The sequence below is a fragment of the Sapajus apella genome, unplaced genomic scaffold, assembly GCF_009761245.1.
Source record: "Sapajus apella isolate SASKATOON/1434 unplaced genomic scaffold, GSC_monkey_1.0 scaffold2, whole genome shotgun sequence".
NCBI classification, from domain to species: Eukaryota; Metazoa; Chordata; class Mammalia; order Primates; family Cebidae; genus Sapajus; species Sapajus apella.
The window spans coordinates 22,172,182-22,188,810 of NW_022436942.1; the positions used below are offsets into that span (position 1 = coordinate 22,172,182).

A 16,629-nucleotide genomic window follows, 5' to 3' on the forward strand; every position below is an offset into this window, starting at 1 on the left:
TTTTGTGTTTTTCGTAGAGATCGGGTTTTACCATGTTGGCCAGGCTGGTCTCGAACCCCTGACCTTAGGTGATTCTCCCACCTCAGCCTTCCAAAGTTTTGGGATTCTAGGCATGAGCCACTGTGCCCAGACTATTTTATTTTTTGAGACAGGGTTTTGCTCTGTCACCCAGGCTGGAGTGCATTGGCACAATCACAGCTCACTATGGCCTCAACCTCCTGGGCTCAAGCCATCCTTTTACTTCAGCCTCCTGAGTAGCTAGTACTACAGGTGCATGCCACCATGCTCAGCTAATTTTTTTTACTTTTTTGTAGAAACAGGGTTCCACTATGTTGCCCAGGCTGGTCTAGAACTCCTAGGCTCAAGTGATTCTCCTGCCTCAGCCTCCTAAAGTGCTGGGATTAGAGGTGTGAGTCACAGCACCCAGGCTCAAGCCCAAGCCCAAGTGTTAAGAGTCAGATCTTCTATGCACCGTGAAACTACTTCTCTTTCTAGATTGGGAATTAAGCCCCACACCAACAGGGTGAAACCCCGTCTCACGTCTCTTAGGGCCGTGCACAGTGGCTCACGCCTGTAATCCCAGCACTTTAGGAGGCCGAGGCAGGTGCATCACGAGGTCAGGAGATCAAGACCATCCTGGCCAACATGGTGCAACTCCATCGCTACTAAAAACACGAAAATTAGCTGGGTGTGGTGGCTTGTGCCTGTAATCCCAACTACTTGGGAAGCTAAAGTAGGAGACTCGCTTGAAACCGGGAGACGGAGGTTGCAGTGAGCCAAGATCAGGCCACTGTACTCCAGCCTGGTGACAGAGCAAGACTCCACCTCAAAAATAAAATAAAATAAAAAACGAAGTAGAATTAAGCCCCAGGGATTATTTCTTCTGGGCTATGCTAGACTTATCTATCAGTCTTCATCCATTTTGGTGTCAGTTCTAGCCTCTGCTAAAGGGCATAACTCTTAGATGCCAGGTCTGGGAACCTCGGTCGTAACCAAATCCCTTGAAAGCCCCAAACCCTTTTGGCCTGATAATGGGGTTCAGTCTCCCCTTAACTCCTGAGTCAATCCTCTAAAAATTTTTATCTGAGGAAAGAAACCTCCTCAAAGACTTTTCTTAATCCTCTCCTTACCCAAACTGGAACACAAGGAACAATGAGTAGATGCCTCAGGAAATCTGGTCCGCCATCTGAGCCTCGGTTTAGACCAGTGCCAGCCCCTACTATAGTAAGAGGGGCCTCACTATTCCTTGGTCCCAGACCCCTCCACCACCTCCCCCAGCCATCGGGGTAACCGCCTGGCTCTGCTGCCTAGGATAACGCCCAGCCCTCCCCTTGCCCCCTGTGGCTGCCTCCCCTTTCCGTCTGTTGAGAGAGGAAGCCAGGGGGTGGTGGGTGCAACCCTGCAGGGCACTGATAAAGGGCCAGCCCTGCCCCCACCCTCTGGGGCCACTGCGGTCAGACCAGCAGGCAAGCAGGCAAGGCAGCCAGCTCCCTCTGGGACCCATGTCCCTCCCCTGGTTCCACCTCTACCCACCCCGCCCTTCTCGGGAAGCTGGTTGCATAACTCAGCGGGGTGTTTGGCAACATTGCTTGTGGCTTGACCTGCTGCTGGTGGTGGTGTACACACACGTTATGGGGGTGAGGGTGGGGTGGGTTGACCAGGTGTGACAAGAAGTCAGTCTTTTACAGGGTGGGTTAGCAGCATAGGTGGAGAATGATAAAATAGTAAAGATATGTGGCTATGTTCTTTTCCATATGGTATTCTGTCTCCACTACCTTTGATGAAGTGAGAGAATCTTGAGGATAGGAAAATCTTAGACATACCTGCTTTACCAAGTCATAGGCACTATCCAACCCATTCAGGCTGGCTCCTAATGCTTTGCAATTTGTAAATCAAACAAAAGAGACTTAAGGTAGAAGGGTGTTTAGCCTGGATTTCAGGAATCTCAGAATAAGGGGCTAAAGGAACCACCCCTTCCTTTGAGGGCTATAAAGGGTGTTCTGGAGCCAGGACACAGCCTGAGAACCACAGTGAAGTCCTCTTTTTCTGTAGGAGAGGAGTGAGGGTGAGATGGGAGGGACACCTCCACCTAGCCAGTCACCCTAGTGAAGGAAGGCTGTCTCTTCACTTAGGTCACCCTACTTGATGATGTCTGTTCCCTCAAATAAGTAGAGATGACTTCAAACACTTCTATCAATTCCTGTTGTTTATAAGATAAAGTATACTCTCCCTAGGTTGATTCTCAAGACACTGTATAATTTAGCCCCTGTCAAATTTTCCAGGATTATCTTCTGCTACTTCCCATCCCATACTCCAACCTAGTAAACCCAAAGTATTTCTCTGTATTTTATGCCAGCATGCCTTCACATATTTACTTGGAATACTCTCTTCCCCTTCTCTGCCTGGGAAATTCCTAGTTTTTCTCCACAACCTAGTTTAATTTTCACCTCCTCTGTAAAGCCTTCCTTGAATTTCACCAGGCAGAATTTATTTCCTCTTCTGCTCCGCAGCATTTTATATACAACTTTTTAGAATTATTGTTATTATTATTTTTTAGACGGAGTCTCACTCTGTTGCCCAGGCTGGAGTGCAGTGGCGTGATCTTGGCTCACTGCAACCTCTGCCACCTGGGTTCAAGCAATTCTTCAGCCTCAGCCTCCTGAGTAGCTGGAAATACAGACGCATGCCACCACACCTGGCTAATTTTTGTATTTTTAGTAGAGAGGAGGTTTTACCATCTTGATGAGGCTGGTCTCAAACTCCTGACCTCCACCTGCCTTGGCCTCCCAAAGTGCTGGGATTACAGGCATGAGCCATTGTGCCTGGCATATATATATATATATATATATACATATATATATACATATATATCACATTTATTAATGTAATCCCCTGACTAGACTTGACTGAAGATACAGACTGTCTGGCTCATCTTTGTGTTCCTAGGATGTATAACGTAGTAGATACTCAATAAATATTTGTTGAATGAATGATGAGCCTTGTGTTATCCATAATTGTATATGTAACACCAGTATCCTGAACTGATAATTCTTATTCAATAGTTGTTGACTATCTGTAACCTGATGTCATTATATAGTCAGCCACAAGTGTGACTGTTACCATTCTTCATCCCCTCTGAGTGGCCCAAATAAGTATGCAAATGAGAGAATTGTATCTGAGAGCCTACATGTGTGACCCAGATTCATGCCCAAGTCTCAAGAGATACTGAACCCACATGTAACATGCAATGAAGTCATTGCATTGCCTTCTGTTCTACCTTGATCATGCATGTGCAGTCATGATTTACTGGAATAGGGATGGAATTCAAAGCATTTAACCATAGGTTTGGCTGGGCGTGGCAGCTCACGCCTGTAATCCCAGCACTTTGGGAGGCCATGGCTGGCAGATCACAATGTCAGGAGATGGAGATCAGCCTGGACAATATGGTGAAACCCCATCTCTACTAAAAATACAAAAAATTGGCTGCATGCGGTGGCTCACACCTATAACCCCAGCACTTTGGGAGGCCGAGGCAGGTGGATCATGAGGTCAAGAGATCAAGACCATCCTGGCCAACATGGCGAAATGTCATCTCTACTAAAAATACAAAAATTAGCTGGGCATGGTAGCATGCACCTGTAGTCCCAGCTACTCAGGAGGCTGAGGCAGAATTGTTTGAACCCAGGAGGCGGAGGTTGCAGTGAGCCAAGATCGCGCCACTGCACTCCAGCCTGGCGCCTGGCGACAGAGCAAGACTCTGTCTCAAAAAACAAAAAATACAAAAAATTAGCCTTGTGTGGTGGTGCATACCTGTAATCCCAGCTACTTGGGAAGCTGAGGCAGGAGAATCGCTTGAACCCAGGAGGCGGAGGTTGCAGTGAGCCAAGATCGTGCCATTGCACTCCAGCATTAGTGACAAAGCAAAACTCCGTCTCAAAAAAAAAAAAAAAAAGAAGAAGGAAGAAAAAAATTAGCCAGGTGTCATAGTGCATGCCTGTAATCCCAGCTATTCAGAAGGCTGAGACAGGAGAATCACTTGAACCTGGGAAGCGGAGGTTGCAATGAGCTGAGATCTCACCACTGCACTCCAGTCTGGGCAACAGAGCGAGACTCCATCTCAAAACAACTGCAACAAAAAGCCATAGGTTTGGCATGGGCATTGGCCAATTCCAGCACAAGCAGGCAGCACAGGAGGCTCCTTATGGTACCCGCATTGCCTCTTTACTTGCATGGTTATGTTGCTGGGTTGCTGGGAATCTTGGAGGAGAACTGGGATACTGGTGTAGTCATGGGGGACACTTAGAGGGCTCACAGCAGCTGCCTTTTATCAACTAAGACAGAACATTTTCATTATTTTAACAGCAAATATAATCCTATCAGAGCATGCTGGTTGAATGCCAGTCCTGCCCCAGAGTGGCACCTATCTGCTTCCCCAGTCTTCAGATGTTTCTAATTTAACGTGAACACCATAAGAAGAAAAAATGTAAGCTGCAGATGTCAGAATTCAAGCTAGACATATAGAGCTGAAAGCCATTAAAAACTAGGAGGAAGAAAGGCTCTTTTCTCATAGTAGCTGGAGAAAGAGCTGTTCGACCTTTGGTTGTGCTGCTTTCGCTGTGTAGCTTGGAGTCAAAAGGCTGAATAAGTGGGCTGGGTGAGGTGGCTCCTGTCTGTAATCCCAGCACTTTAGGAGGCCAAGGCAGGAGGATTGCTTGAGCCCAGGAATTCAACCAGCCAAGGGAACATAGTGAGACACCACTTCTATCAAAAAAAAAAAAAAAAAATTTGCTGGGCATGATGGTGCTGACCTACAGTCCCAGCTACTTGGGAGGCTGAGGTGGGAGGATTGCTTAAGCCTAGGAGGTTGAAATTGTAGTGAAACATGTTCATGCCACTGCACTCCAGCCTGGGCAACAGAGTGAGCCTCTAGAAAAAAAGAGAGGAAAAAGAAAGATGAATAAGGGTACTTACTGGCCTAACAGAGTTGGGTGCCATGTGGCTGGGGTGCTTTGCCTGGAAGAAAGGAGGACAAAGGGCACCTGGGGTCCCCTTTAAGGGAGGTGAATAATCTCCCTGCTGGGCGGCCCCCCACCTAACTCCCCTCACACACTAACAAAAACCTGGCCAAGAAAGAGGCCTTTGTCCTAGGACATCTGAGGCTGAGGGGGAGGGGAGAAGGCTACAGGTGAAAGGACACATCAAAGCAGCCAGCGGGCCCCTCCTCCTCCAAATAGTTCCCCTGCCCTTGTTCCCGGTGCCCAGGTTTTCCTTAAATGAAGGCTATGCCCTAAATGCTCACCTGCTTATACAGCTGGGAAGCTAGACACCTGGTCCTTACCTTCAGCTGCCTTCCACCTTGATATGACTCAGTTTCCCCATCCCTAAGACAGCCATGGGGACAGCAGACGACAACAACCTGTATAAAATTTAAAGGTCATGTTCAAGTGGACCATCAGGTTAGAATTCATCATATGCATGGGAGAAACGCCGACCTGGCGGGACTCCTGGGAGAGGCCTGGAGCCATGTGTGCCCCCACTGGCCAGGAGCAAGATGGGGGCGGGGTGTGGGCAGAAACCACATCAGGCTCAAGTTTCCTCTCTTGGCCGAAAGGGGCAGGAGGAGAGGAGAGCCACGGGGAAAGGGGAGGGTTGGAGGCAGGACTGAGAACTCAGGCCGAGGGCTTCGGAGAGAAGGCTGGTGCCCCTGCTTGGGGCTCCCTGCGTTCAACCTAAGCCTGAGCCTCCACACTCAGCGCTCAGCAATGGCCCGGGGGCGGGGCGCGGCTCTTGCAGATTCTCAAAGGTAGCCGGGATCCTCGTCCAGCAGTGTCAGCTCAGGCTCAGCCTCCCCAGAGACAACACCAGGCGCCTCATCTCTCTCCTCACACTGCTGGGACTCCGCCACAGGTGCCTAAAAGGTGGGTGGGGGGATTCTAGGGGCAGGCTGGAGGGTGAAGGAGGTGAGGAAGGAAAATAACCAACTTTTGGTATGTTCCCAGGAGACCTTGGTCAGACCTTTCTAGATTGCCCCTGGTTTAGGAATTTGACATCTTTGGGAACTCCTGTAGGAGAAGACCTAAATGGTTTCCTGGGTGCTCCGGGATCCTTGGGGTGGAAGGCTGTGAATGCCGACCAGAGAGTGGTCTCCTGAGGCAAGGCAGCACTGAGGAGGTGAGGAATAGCCAGGAGGAATCCTTCAACTGGTGGGCTGCCCTGGGGGAACCAACAGATTTCCAGGTATATGATGTCATCCTTTCCCTGACCCCATTCCATTCCTCTGCCCTGTCTAGCCAATTGAGAAGGTTTGGGGAAAGCTGAGGAGTTGGAAACACTGGATATCTGGACCTCTGAGAAGCGTTGCAAGGTTCAGGTGGTTGGATGGGTCGCCCCTGGGTTCTTGCCTCTCGTTGCTGTTACTCTTCTCTGTGCCCAGGAGCAGTAGAGGTCAGCTGGACCTGGAGGGGGATGGAAGGCATCCCAATCCCAGCATAGTTGCCTCTAAAGGGAACTCTTGGCTGCTTGGGAAATAGGGGTTGGGAAGCAGTGGAAGAGACAGAGGAGATATCAGAGCTGCTGGAGTTGGGATTCTCTAGACATTGGTACCAAAAGACTGGAGTCTGGAGTCCAGGGATAGAGTGACAGGATAGCAGAAACTTGTCCCCGTCTCCCTTGTTCTCACATATTTCTTTGAGTCATGCATGTTCCCAGAGCACTAAGCTCACGATGCTCAAATTGTGAGCTCTCCCTCCTTTTTTTCCCCATCATTCTCTATCTCATCTCTGTGTGTCGCTCTCTCTTTGGGAGTTCTCCCTAATCTTTCTAAACAGCTTGCTCACCTGCCAACCCAGACTCTAAGTTTTAATAATCTCTCCCTATCCTTTCAGTGCACCTGTTGACACCTGGAGAGGTGAGGTAGTCACATAAGCCTTAGAAAAGGGATCCTGAGGCAAGCCTCCTCTCATCGTTCCCCCTTGTCAAGGAAGTTAAGAGCTCTGGGGCAGCAGCCAAGGCCAAATGCCCTCCTTTCTCCATCATCCTCTCCAAATGGTCCCCACACTGTATTCCTTTTTTTTTTTTTTTTTTTTTTGAGATGGAGTTTTGCTCTTGTTGCCCAGGCTGGAGTGCAATGGCACGATCTCAGCTCACCGCAACCTCCGCCTCCCAGGTTCAAGCTATTTTTCTGCCTCAGCCTCCCGAGTAGCTGGGATTACAGGCATTCACCACCACACCCGGCTAATTTTTGTATTTTTAGTAGAGACTGCGTTTCACCATGTTGGTCAGGCCAGTCTCGAACTTCTGACCTCATGATCCACCCGCCTCGGCCTCCCAAAAGTGCTTGGATTACAGGCTTGAGCCACCGCACCCGGCCCCACTCTGTATTTCTAAGCATGAAGCTCCATATCATTCCGTGAGTACTTAGGAATTATGATAAAAATTTTTCTGGGTAGGACCACCAGGATAAGAGTAAGGAGGAGTGACAACCTCATTTCTACCTGATCCACAATGTTGGGGAGTAAGAAAAGGAACAGACGACCCAGTGGGAGTAAGATGGTCATGTGGCCTCAAATGCAAGCTAAACTGTAAAGTGGGAGCTTCTTATTGTAAAAGCAAAGGAACGCAGGAAGCCCACTTCACTTTCCCAGTATCTCTCCAGTTTCTATACCCTCTATGGTGTTCTGTTTCATCCAATTCTACCTCCCTGATCTGTCCCACTGCCTGCCAGCTCTCCTGTCTTCTGAAAGGAAGGCTCTGGAGACCCAGAGGCACCTATGCCTGGTGTATAGAATACCACCCATCCTTGAGTGTCCAGAGAAAAGCATCCTGCCCCACCTGCCACCTGGTACAAACTTGCTACTGCACCCAAGAGCTTGCTGGTTGGATCGGATCCAGAGGTTCTTCTCCACTCCCTCTCCCCCAGTCTCCTGCTCCTCTTGCTCCTCTTCTTTTTTTTTGTACTCTGTCACCCAGGCTGGTGTGTAGTGGCATTATCTCAGCTCACCACAATCTCCACCTCCTGGGTTCAAGCAATTCTCATGCCTCAGCCTCCTAAGGTGCCTGCCACCATACATGGCTAATTTTTGTATTTTCAGTAGAGACGAGGTTTTGCCATGTTGGCCAAGCTGGTCTCAAACTCCTGACCTCAGGTGATCCACCCATCTCAGCCTCCCAAAGTGCTGGGATTACAAGCACGAGTCACTGCACCCGGCCACTGGGGCACTTTTAAAATGCCGATTCCTGGGTCTATGAGTTCTATTCAGTAGTTTAGAAGTGGCTTTCAGGAATCTGTGTTTTTACATGTAGCCCAGGTGAATGTGGCACACAATGAAGTTTGTGACTCCCTGAGCTAGATGCAACCTACGGCCTTTCACAGCAATTGGGTTCCTAGTCCTGTCTCCATTTAATAGAAGGGGCTGAATGTGAAGCAATTTGCCCAAGGTCGTATATCTTTTTGTTTTTGAGACAGAGTTTTGCTCTTGTTCCCCAATGGTGTGGTCTTGCAACCTCTGCTTCCTGGGTTCAAGTGATTCTCCTGCCTCAGCCTCCCGAGTAGCTGAGACTACAGGTTCATGTCACCATGCCCGGCTAATTTTGTATTTTTAGTAGAGACGGGGTTTCTCCATGTTGGTTAGGTTGGTGTTGAACTCCTGACCTCAGGTGATCCGCCCACCTCAGCCTCCCAAAGTGCTGGGATTACAGGCGTGAGCCACCGCACCCGGCCCAAGGTCATGTATCTTAAGTGCCAGAAAACCTAGGTCTCCTGCCTCCTAGGGCAGGATCTGTGTACTGCACCTTAGTGTCAGATCCAGGAAGACAAAGGGAGAGACAATGGGGGGTTGGGGTGAGTAAAGAACTATGAAGCAAGAGTCATTGTCTCTGCCCCCTAAACCCCTTCTCCATTCACTTTGCCTTTGGGCAATTTCCGCCAGAACCTGGGTGGAGGAGGGTGGAGTTCCGGTGTTGAAATGGCATCCTGGACAGACATAAACACCCCACCCACTCTGCCCACTGGTAGAGTTGCCTACACCAACTCTCGTCTATGGGGATGCAATATAACAAGGGGATGGAGGCAAGGGCTAGAGGACACTCTTTCCAAAGGATCATTTGTAGTTCCTACTAATTTTGTGGTAAGTCAAAGAGCAGATTCCATATTGCTGTGATGGGCCATCCTTGTGGTGAGTGGTCTAAGGTCATGCAATTTGAGGTCGTACAGTCCTATCCTCTGTCCTTTTTTTTTTTTTTTTTTTTTTTTGAGACAGAGTCTCACTCTGTCTCCCAGGCTGGAGTGCAGTGGCGCGATCTCGGCTCACTGCAGTCTCTGCCTCCCGGGTTCAAGCAATTCTCCTGCCTCAGCCTCCCGAATAGCTGGGATTACAGGAGCCCATCACTATGCCCGGCTAATATTTGTATTTTTAGTAGAGATGGAGGTTTCACCATGTTAGCCAGGCTGGTCTCAAACTCCTGACCTCAGGTGATCGCCCGCCTTGGCCTCCCAAAGTGTTGGTATTACAGGCATGAGCCACTGCGCTGCCTGCCCTCTTTTTTTTTTTTTTTTTTTTTTTTTTTCTGAGACAGGGTTTTGCTCTGTCACCTAGGCTCGAATGTGGTGGCACAATCATGGCTCACAGCAGCCTTGATCTTTCAGGTTCAAGTAATCCTCCCACTTCAGCCTCCTGAGTAGCTGGGACCACAGACGTGTGCCACCATGCCTGGCTAATTTTTGCATTTTTCGTGGAGATATTTTTTTTTTTTGAGACTGAGTTTCACTCTTGATATCCAGGCTGGAGTGCAATGGCACGATCTCGGCTCACCGCAACCTCCGCCTCCTGGGTTCAGGCAATTCTCCTGCCTCAACCTCCTGAGTAGCTGGGATTACAGGCACGCGCCACCATGCCCAGCTAATGTTTTGTATTTTTAGTAGAGACGGGGTTTCACCATATTGACCAGGATGGTCTCGATCTCTTGACCTCGTGATCCACCCGCCTCGGCCTCCCAAAGTGCTGGGATTACAGGCTTGAGCCACCGTGCCCGGCGGAGATGGGTTTTCACCATGTTCGCCAGGCTGATCTCAAACTCCTGGCTCAAGCAATCCTCCCACCTCAGCCTCCCAAAATGCTTCCTCTCTCCTAGTTTCCTTCACCCTAGCCTTCTTCCCTTTACTTATATGTTAGGGTATGTCTGTGTGTGTGCATATACACACAGTGTCTGACCCCAAGAGATCAGGAAGATCTGCCAAATCTACTTGGAATCTCTTGCTGAAGGCAGGGAAAACAGATGCAAGGAAAGTGGTGTTAGGGAACAGGGAGGTAGCATGAGGAGAAGGACTGACAGAGAAGAAGATAAAGGCAGGGAGAGGGTTTGCTGAGAATTCAAAGCTATCCAAGCAGAAAGGGACCTCCAAGGTCAACTTGTCCAACTCCCTGGTTTTACAAATGAGGAAACAGAGGCCCAGAGAAGTGAGACGGCTTGCCCAACATCACACTGCTGCTTTGTGGCAGAGCTGCAACTAGAACCCAAGTCAAAAGACAAGGGGCTGGAGGGGAGTGTGTATTCAAGGCTCTAAAGCGATTTTGACAAGAAGGAGAAAGAGAGACTGACTCACAGAAAGAACTGACGAATGTAGATTTCCAATAGATGTTTGGAGTATGGAGATACAGGGGCAGGATGGGAAGTGCCTAGAAGACATTATAGAACAGTAGAGTCAGGTTCTAGACCTCATCCTGCTCTTATTTATCAGCTTCAGTCTCGGTGTCTGATGTACCTTTAGAATCTTTATGCAAACCAATCTTATAAACTAAGCTTGCAACACCCCAGCGCAGTTCTTAACAAGTGCTTACTAAGTCTTTACTAAGGTTGTTATATTACCTCAGAAGAGGAAAGGCTTGTGGTTGTATGGGTTCGGGTGTGGCCCAAATGACCCTGTGAGGACACAGGGCAGAGGTCCAGTGTCTCCAGAGCCCATTCCTTCTGTGCCTCTGCTGCCTGCAACTGATAAACCTCTTATCTGGCCTAGGCAGGGGAGCCCAGGGCCAGGATAGGAGTGGGCAGAGCTGCTATCAGCCACCAGGCCTGGGCCATATCTTGGAGAGGGGGAGGGGCTGTCTGCTTGACTCTTTCCACAACATGTTCTTGGGGATCCCCAAGCATATACTGTCATCATCTTGGAAAGAAAAGGGTGAGGACCTAACACTGAGGACAGAGGAGGAAAGCAGGGCGCCCCTGATGCTGCCCTAGAAAATGGAAAAGAAAACATAGCAAAAAAAAGCAGAAGACCTGACTCTGCCCCTAGCCAGGAAAACAGTTTTAGGGGGCTAAAAAGTAGGGGAAAGAGTGGGCATTTTGCCTGGATAAAAGGTAAAGACCTCCTGTGCTGCCAAAGGAACCGACTGTGGACATAGCGAAGTGGAGATCACACCCCATTTTAAGGGATTGGTTGATGAGTCCAGCATGAGTGAGGGTGGGGAGGAGGAGGTCTCTCCTTCTCCCAGGGAGAGGGATCTGCTCCAAGGAGGTAGTGCTAACTTGCTGACCCTAGCAGGTGTCGCTCTAACACGTCTTTTCTTTGACACAGGTTTCTAGAGCCATCTGGGCTTTGGGGGAACCTGGACTACACTCTGGTCCAGTAGGATGTCCCCGTGTCCTCCCCAGCAGAGCAGAAACAGAGTGATACAGCTGTCTACTTCAGAACTAGGAGAGATGGAACTGACTTGGCAGGAGATCATGTCCATCACCGAGCTGCAGGTGAGTAAGGAGGGGGAGGCAGGGGAGGGGTGTGTCAGAGAAGAGAGAAGCAGGGAGTTGGCCTGCACTGAGGCCAGGAGCAAGCAGGGCTCTGAGGCCAGGAGCAAGCAGGGATCAGGCTGGTAATGCTCCAGGCACTGGAAAGGAAGAGCTGGGAAAGACCTGGATGGAAGGCACTGAGGAACACTGAGGAGTGGAGGCGCAGTGGTGGGGAGGGAAGAGTCTGACTAAGAGTGTAGGCTGTCTCAGCAGCCACATCTCTCTCTACACTCCCCACCTCCTGCTCTCCCTCCCTTGCTCACCTTCTTCTCTTCTGACCTCCCTCTCTGATCCTGCCATCTTCTTCCCTCATTTCCTCCCCCTGCCCTTAGCAACTGGGCCCCTTTCCCCCAGGTAGCAGAGCAGCAGTTCAGGGGCCTCTGGAAGGGGAGTCGGACTATGCCAGGGTCCTCTCCTCCTGCTACTTGGACAAAGGGGTGTCTGTTGGCCTAACAATGATGCCTTTGTCCCCAGCTGGGCTGGAGCAGGGTGGCTCCCCGATGTGGGTTGGGGGCCTTGTTTCCAGCATGTTCTCTTCTTCTCGCTGCACCTTGGCAGGGACAGAGGGACTGAAGAGGACAGGGTAGAGCTTGTGCTGGCTCCCCAAGGTGCTTCTTAGCCCCCCGCCTGACCCCTTTTTCTGCCCTGCCACCGTGCCAGCACCCTCAGGATCTGCCCTAGGCACTCTTCCCACACAGCAGCTCCCTCTGCTGGGCATCCGGGGCATGGCCAGAATCTGAACTTGACCCTTTGACCCTAGATAACTGCAGCAGGAAAGGGTTCTGAGGGGTCATCTTGGAGAACAAGGCTTTGAGTTCCTGAAGGAAATAAAGGAACATGAGTGATTTCAACCCAGTAAGAGCTTCTCTAAGAAGGAGTGTTCATAATTGTTCCAATGTTAGATAGTCTTTTCGGCAGTCCAACCTCAATGACTTCCATTCTTGCTAAAGCTGCTTTTTTTTTTTTTTTTTTTTTTTTGAGATGGAGTCTTGCTCTGTTGCCCAGGCTGGAGTACAGTGGCACCATCTTGGCTCACTTCAATCTCCGCCTCCTGAGTTCAAGCAATTCTCTTTCCTCAGCCTCCCAAGTAGCTGGGATTACAGGCGTTCACCACCATGCCCAGCTAATTTTTGTATTTTTAAGAGAGACGGGGTCTCACCATGTTGGCCAGGCTGGTCTTGAACTCCTGACCTCAGGTGATCTACTGCATTGGCCTCCCATAGTGCTGGGATTACAGGTGTGAGCCACCGCACCTGGTTTTAAACTGCATTTTTCTTGGAACAACTGTATCACAACTTTGCAAGAAGCTTCCAAAGATTTGTGGCAACTTTGTTTCCTTGTTATTATCTCACTGGGTCTTTCAGAAGAATTCAGCTTGGTCCTGAGAGAGTGTTGGTTTCTCTTCCTTAGTCTATCTCCAAATCTCTTTGTGTCTTTCTTTACAGGGTCTAAATGCTCCAAGTGAGCCATCGTTTGAACCCCAAGCCCCAGCCCCATACCTTGGACCTCCACCACCCACAGCTTACTGCCCCTGCTCAATCCACCCAGATGCTGGCTTCCCACTTCCTCCACCATCTTATGAGCTCCCAGCAACCACATCCCATGTCCCAGATCCCCCATACTCCTATGGCAACATGGCCATACCAGTCTCCAAACCACTGACCCTCTCAGGCCTGCTCAGTGAGCCGCTCCAAGACCCCTTAGCCCTCCTGGACATTGGGCTGCCAGCGGGGCCACCTAAGCCCCAAGAAGACCCAGAATCCGACTCGGGATTATCCCTCAACTATAGCGATGCTGAATCCCTTGAGCTGGAGGGGACAGAGGCTGGTCGGCGGCGCAGCGAATACGTAGAGATGTACCCAGTGGAGTACCCCTACTCACTCATGCCCAGCTCCTTGGCCCACTCCAACTATGCCTTGCCAGCTGCTGAGACCCCCTCGGCCTTAGAGCCCTCTTCAGGCCCTGTGCGGGCTAAGCCCACTGCACGCGGGGAGGCAGGGAGTCGGGATGAACGTCGGGCCTTGGCCATGAAGATTCCTTTTCCTACAGACAAGATTGTCAACTTGCCGGTAGACGACTTTAATGAGCTATTGGCGAGGTACCCGCTGACAGAGAGCCAGCTGGCGCTAGTCCGGGACATCCGACGACGGGGCAAAAACAAGGTGGCAGCCCAGAACTGCCGCAAGAGGAAGCTGGAAACCATAGTGCAGCTGGAGCGGGAGCTGGAGCGGCTGAGCAGTGAGCGGGAGCGGCTTCTCAGGGCCCGCGGGGAGGCCGACCGGACCCTGGAGGCCATGCGCCAACAGCTGACAGAGCTATATCGTGACATTTTCCAGCACCTTCGGGATGAATCAGGCAACAGCTACTCTCCTGAAGAGTACGCGCTGCAACAGGCTGCTGATGGGACCATCTTCCTGGTGCCCCGGGGGACCAAGATGGAGGCCACAGACTGAGCTGGCCCAGAGGGGTGGAACTGGTGATGGGATTTCCTTCATTCCCTTCTGATAAAGGTACTCCCCAACCCAGAAAGAGCTGAGTTCTCTAGACCAGAAGAGGATGACAATGGGAACGGGTGTTTAGAAGTTCCAAGGTGTGTTCAAAGAGGCTTGCCTTGAGGGAGGACTGGAATCAGTCTTCCCTGACTCAGCTTCTCAGGTCTTCAGCCTCCACCTCTTGTCCAAGCTTTGGTCTATAAAGTGCGCTACAGAAATAGCCTTTCGCTGTGTCTTCCTTCTTGAGGGAGGGTGATGAAGCTGAGATCACTATCTGTTTGGGGTAGGGAGGGAATCTGACCAAGTTCATTTCATTCCTCCCAGAGCTCTGTGTGAGAGGTACACATCATAACATTTGGGCTTCAGCAGTTTGGGGATCTACCACCTTCATCCCCTTTTCAGAGTGAGAGGGCATGGATGATCGGGAGAACCCGCACTCCCTGGTGGTGCCCTATTAGTACAGCTTGGAGAGCTGCCAAAACTGGCTAGACCCCATAGGCAAAGGTTCCTGATATTTAGGTCTCTCTTCTCTCAATCCTCCCAGCACAAAAAAGCCCAGAATGCCCGCAGGCCTTTCCTTTTTTCTTCCCCTCCTGCTTACCTCTCAGCCTGGGTCCTAATGTGCCAGAGAGTTCTCTCAGAAGACTGAGTGGGCTGTTCTTGACTGGAATTTATACACCAAAATTTCAGATTTCACACCCAAGCTTTGGTAAATAAAACCTGCTGCACAGTGGAGTAAAATATTCATTCCTGTGAAACATTTTTCCTCTGGTTATGTTACATAAACACTACCCAATTCTTTTTTTTTTTTTTTTGAGACGGAAGTTTTGCTCTTGTTGCCCAGGCTGGAGTGCAATGGTGCTATCTCGACTCACTGTAACCTCCACCTCCCGGGTTCAAGTGATTCTCCTGCTTCAGCCTCCCAAGTAGCTGGGATTACAGGCATGCACCACTATACTTGACTAATTTTTAGTAGAGAAGGGTTTTCTCCATGTTGGTCAGGCTGCTTTTAAACTCCTGACCTCAGGCGATCTGCCTGCCTGGGCCTCCCAAAGTGCTGGGATTACAGGCATGAGCCACCGCACCCGGCCAACACTACCCAATTCTTGTTTTGGGGACTGCCTTTTCTAGATCTTTAAAGATCTTTTTTTTTTTTTTTTTTTGAGACAGAGTCTTGTTCTGTCACCAGGTGCCAGGCTGGAGTGCAGTGGCGCTATCTGGGCTCACTGCAATGTCCGCCTCCCCGGTTCAAGTAATTTTCCTGCCTCAGCCTCCGGAGTAGCTGGGACTACAGGTGCATGCCACCACGCCCAGCTAATTTTTGTATTTTTTTAGTAGAGAGGGGGTTTCACCATGTTGGCCAGGATGGTCTCGATCTCTTGACCTCGTGATCCAGCTGCCTTGGCCTCCCAAAGTGTTAGGATTACAGGCGTGAGCCACTGCACCTAGCTTTAAAGATCTTTTTGTCTGTTTGAGACAGTCTCACCCTGTCCCCCAGGCTGCAGTGCAGTGGCCTGGCCTCGGTTCACTGCAACCTCCACCTCCCGGGTTCAAGCGATTCTTCTGCCTCAGCCTCCTGAGTAGCTGGGACTACAGCTACTCAGTGTGTGTGTCACTGCAACCAGCTAATTTTTGAATTTTTAGTAGAGACGGGATTCACTATTTTGGCCAGGCTGGTCTCAAACCTCATGATCTGCCCGGGTCAGCCTCCCAAAGTGCTGGGCCTTTTTTTGTTGTTGTTGATACAGTCTTACTCTATCACCCAGGTTGGAGTACAGTGGCATGATCCTGGCTCACTGCAATCTCTGCCTCCTGGGTTCAAGCAATTCTCCTGCCTCAGCCTCCTGAGTAGCTGGGATTACAGGCACCTGCCACCCCGCCTGGCTAATTTTTATATTTTTAGTAGAGACAGGGTTTCACCATGTTGGCCAGGCTAGTCTTGAACTCCTGATCTCAAATGATCTGCCTGCTTTGGCCTCCCAAAGCGTTGGGATTACAGGTGTGAGCCACCCTGTGTGGCCTAGATTATTTTTATTAATTTTTTTCTTTTTCTTTTTTTTTTTTTTTGAGACGGAATTTCGCTCTTGTTACCCAGGCTGGAGTGCAATGGCGCGATCTCAGCTCACCGCAACCTCCGCCTCCCGGGTTCAGGCAATTCTCCTGCCTCAGCTTCCTGAGTAGCTGGGATTACAGGCACACGCCACCATGCCCAGCTAATTTTCTGTATTTTTAGTAGAGACGGGGTTTCACCATGTTGACCAGGATGGTCTCGATCTCTTGACCTCGTGATCCACCCGCCTCGGCCTCCCAAAGTGCTGGGATTACAGGCGTGAGCCACCGCGCCCGGCTTAACTTTTTT

The 16,629-nt window shown here is 50.2% G+C and overlaps 1 protein-coding gene across 5 annotated transcripts; it reads left to right on the plus strand.

Moving 5' to 3' along the window:
* The first annotated feature begins 5,584 nt into the window (after positions 1-5,584).
* Positions 5,585-14,492, plus strand: NFE2 (nuclear factor, erythroid 2). 5 transcript variants are annotated; one of them, XM_032291843.1, is made up of 3 exons: positions 5,585-5,907; positions 11,570-11,739; positions 13,224-14,492. In XM_032291843.1, exons 2-3 carry the CDS (start codon positions 11,626-11,628, stop codon positions 14,229-14,231), a joined length of 1,122 nt encoding a protein of 373 aa, XP_032147734.1. In that variant the 5' UTR covers positions 5,585-5,907; positions 11,570-11,625; the 3' UTR covers positions 14,232-14,492. The 5 variants fall into 5 exon arrangements, with proteins under 5 accessions (XP_032147734.1, XP_032147740.1, XP_032147745.1 ...); XM_032291849.1 differs by having other exon boundaries at positions 5,615-5,918; XM_032291854.1 differs by lacking the exon at positions 5,585-5,907 and adding an exon at positions 8,648-9,125.
* Positions 14,493-16,629: the final 2,137 nt, after the last annotated feature.

Coding starts and splice junctions, on each gene's coding strand:
- NFE2 (XM_032291843.1), top strand. CDS start 11,626: ATGTCCCCGTGTCCTCCCCAGCAGAGCAGAAACAGAGTGATACAGCTG. Junction 11,740..13,223: donor TGTCCATCACCGAGCTGCAG/GTGAGTAAGGAG, acceptor CTTTCTTTACAG/GGTCTAAATGCTCCAAGTGA.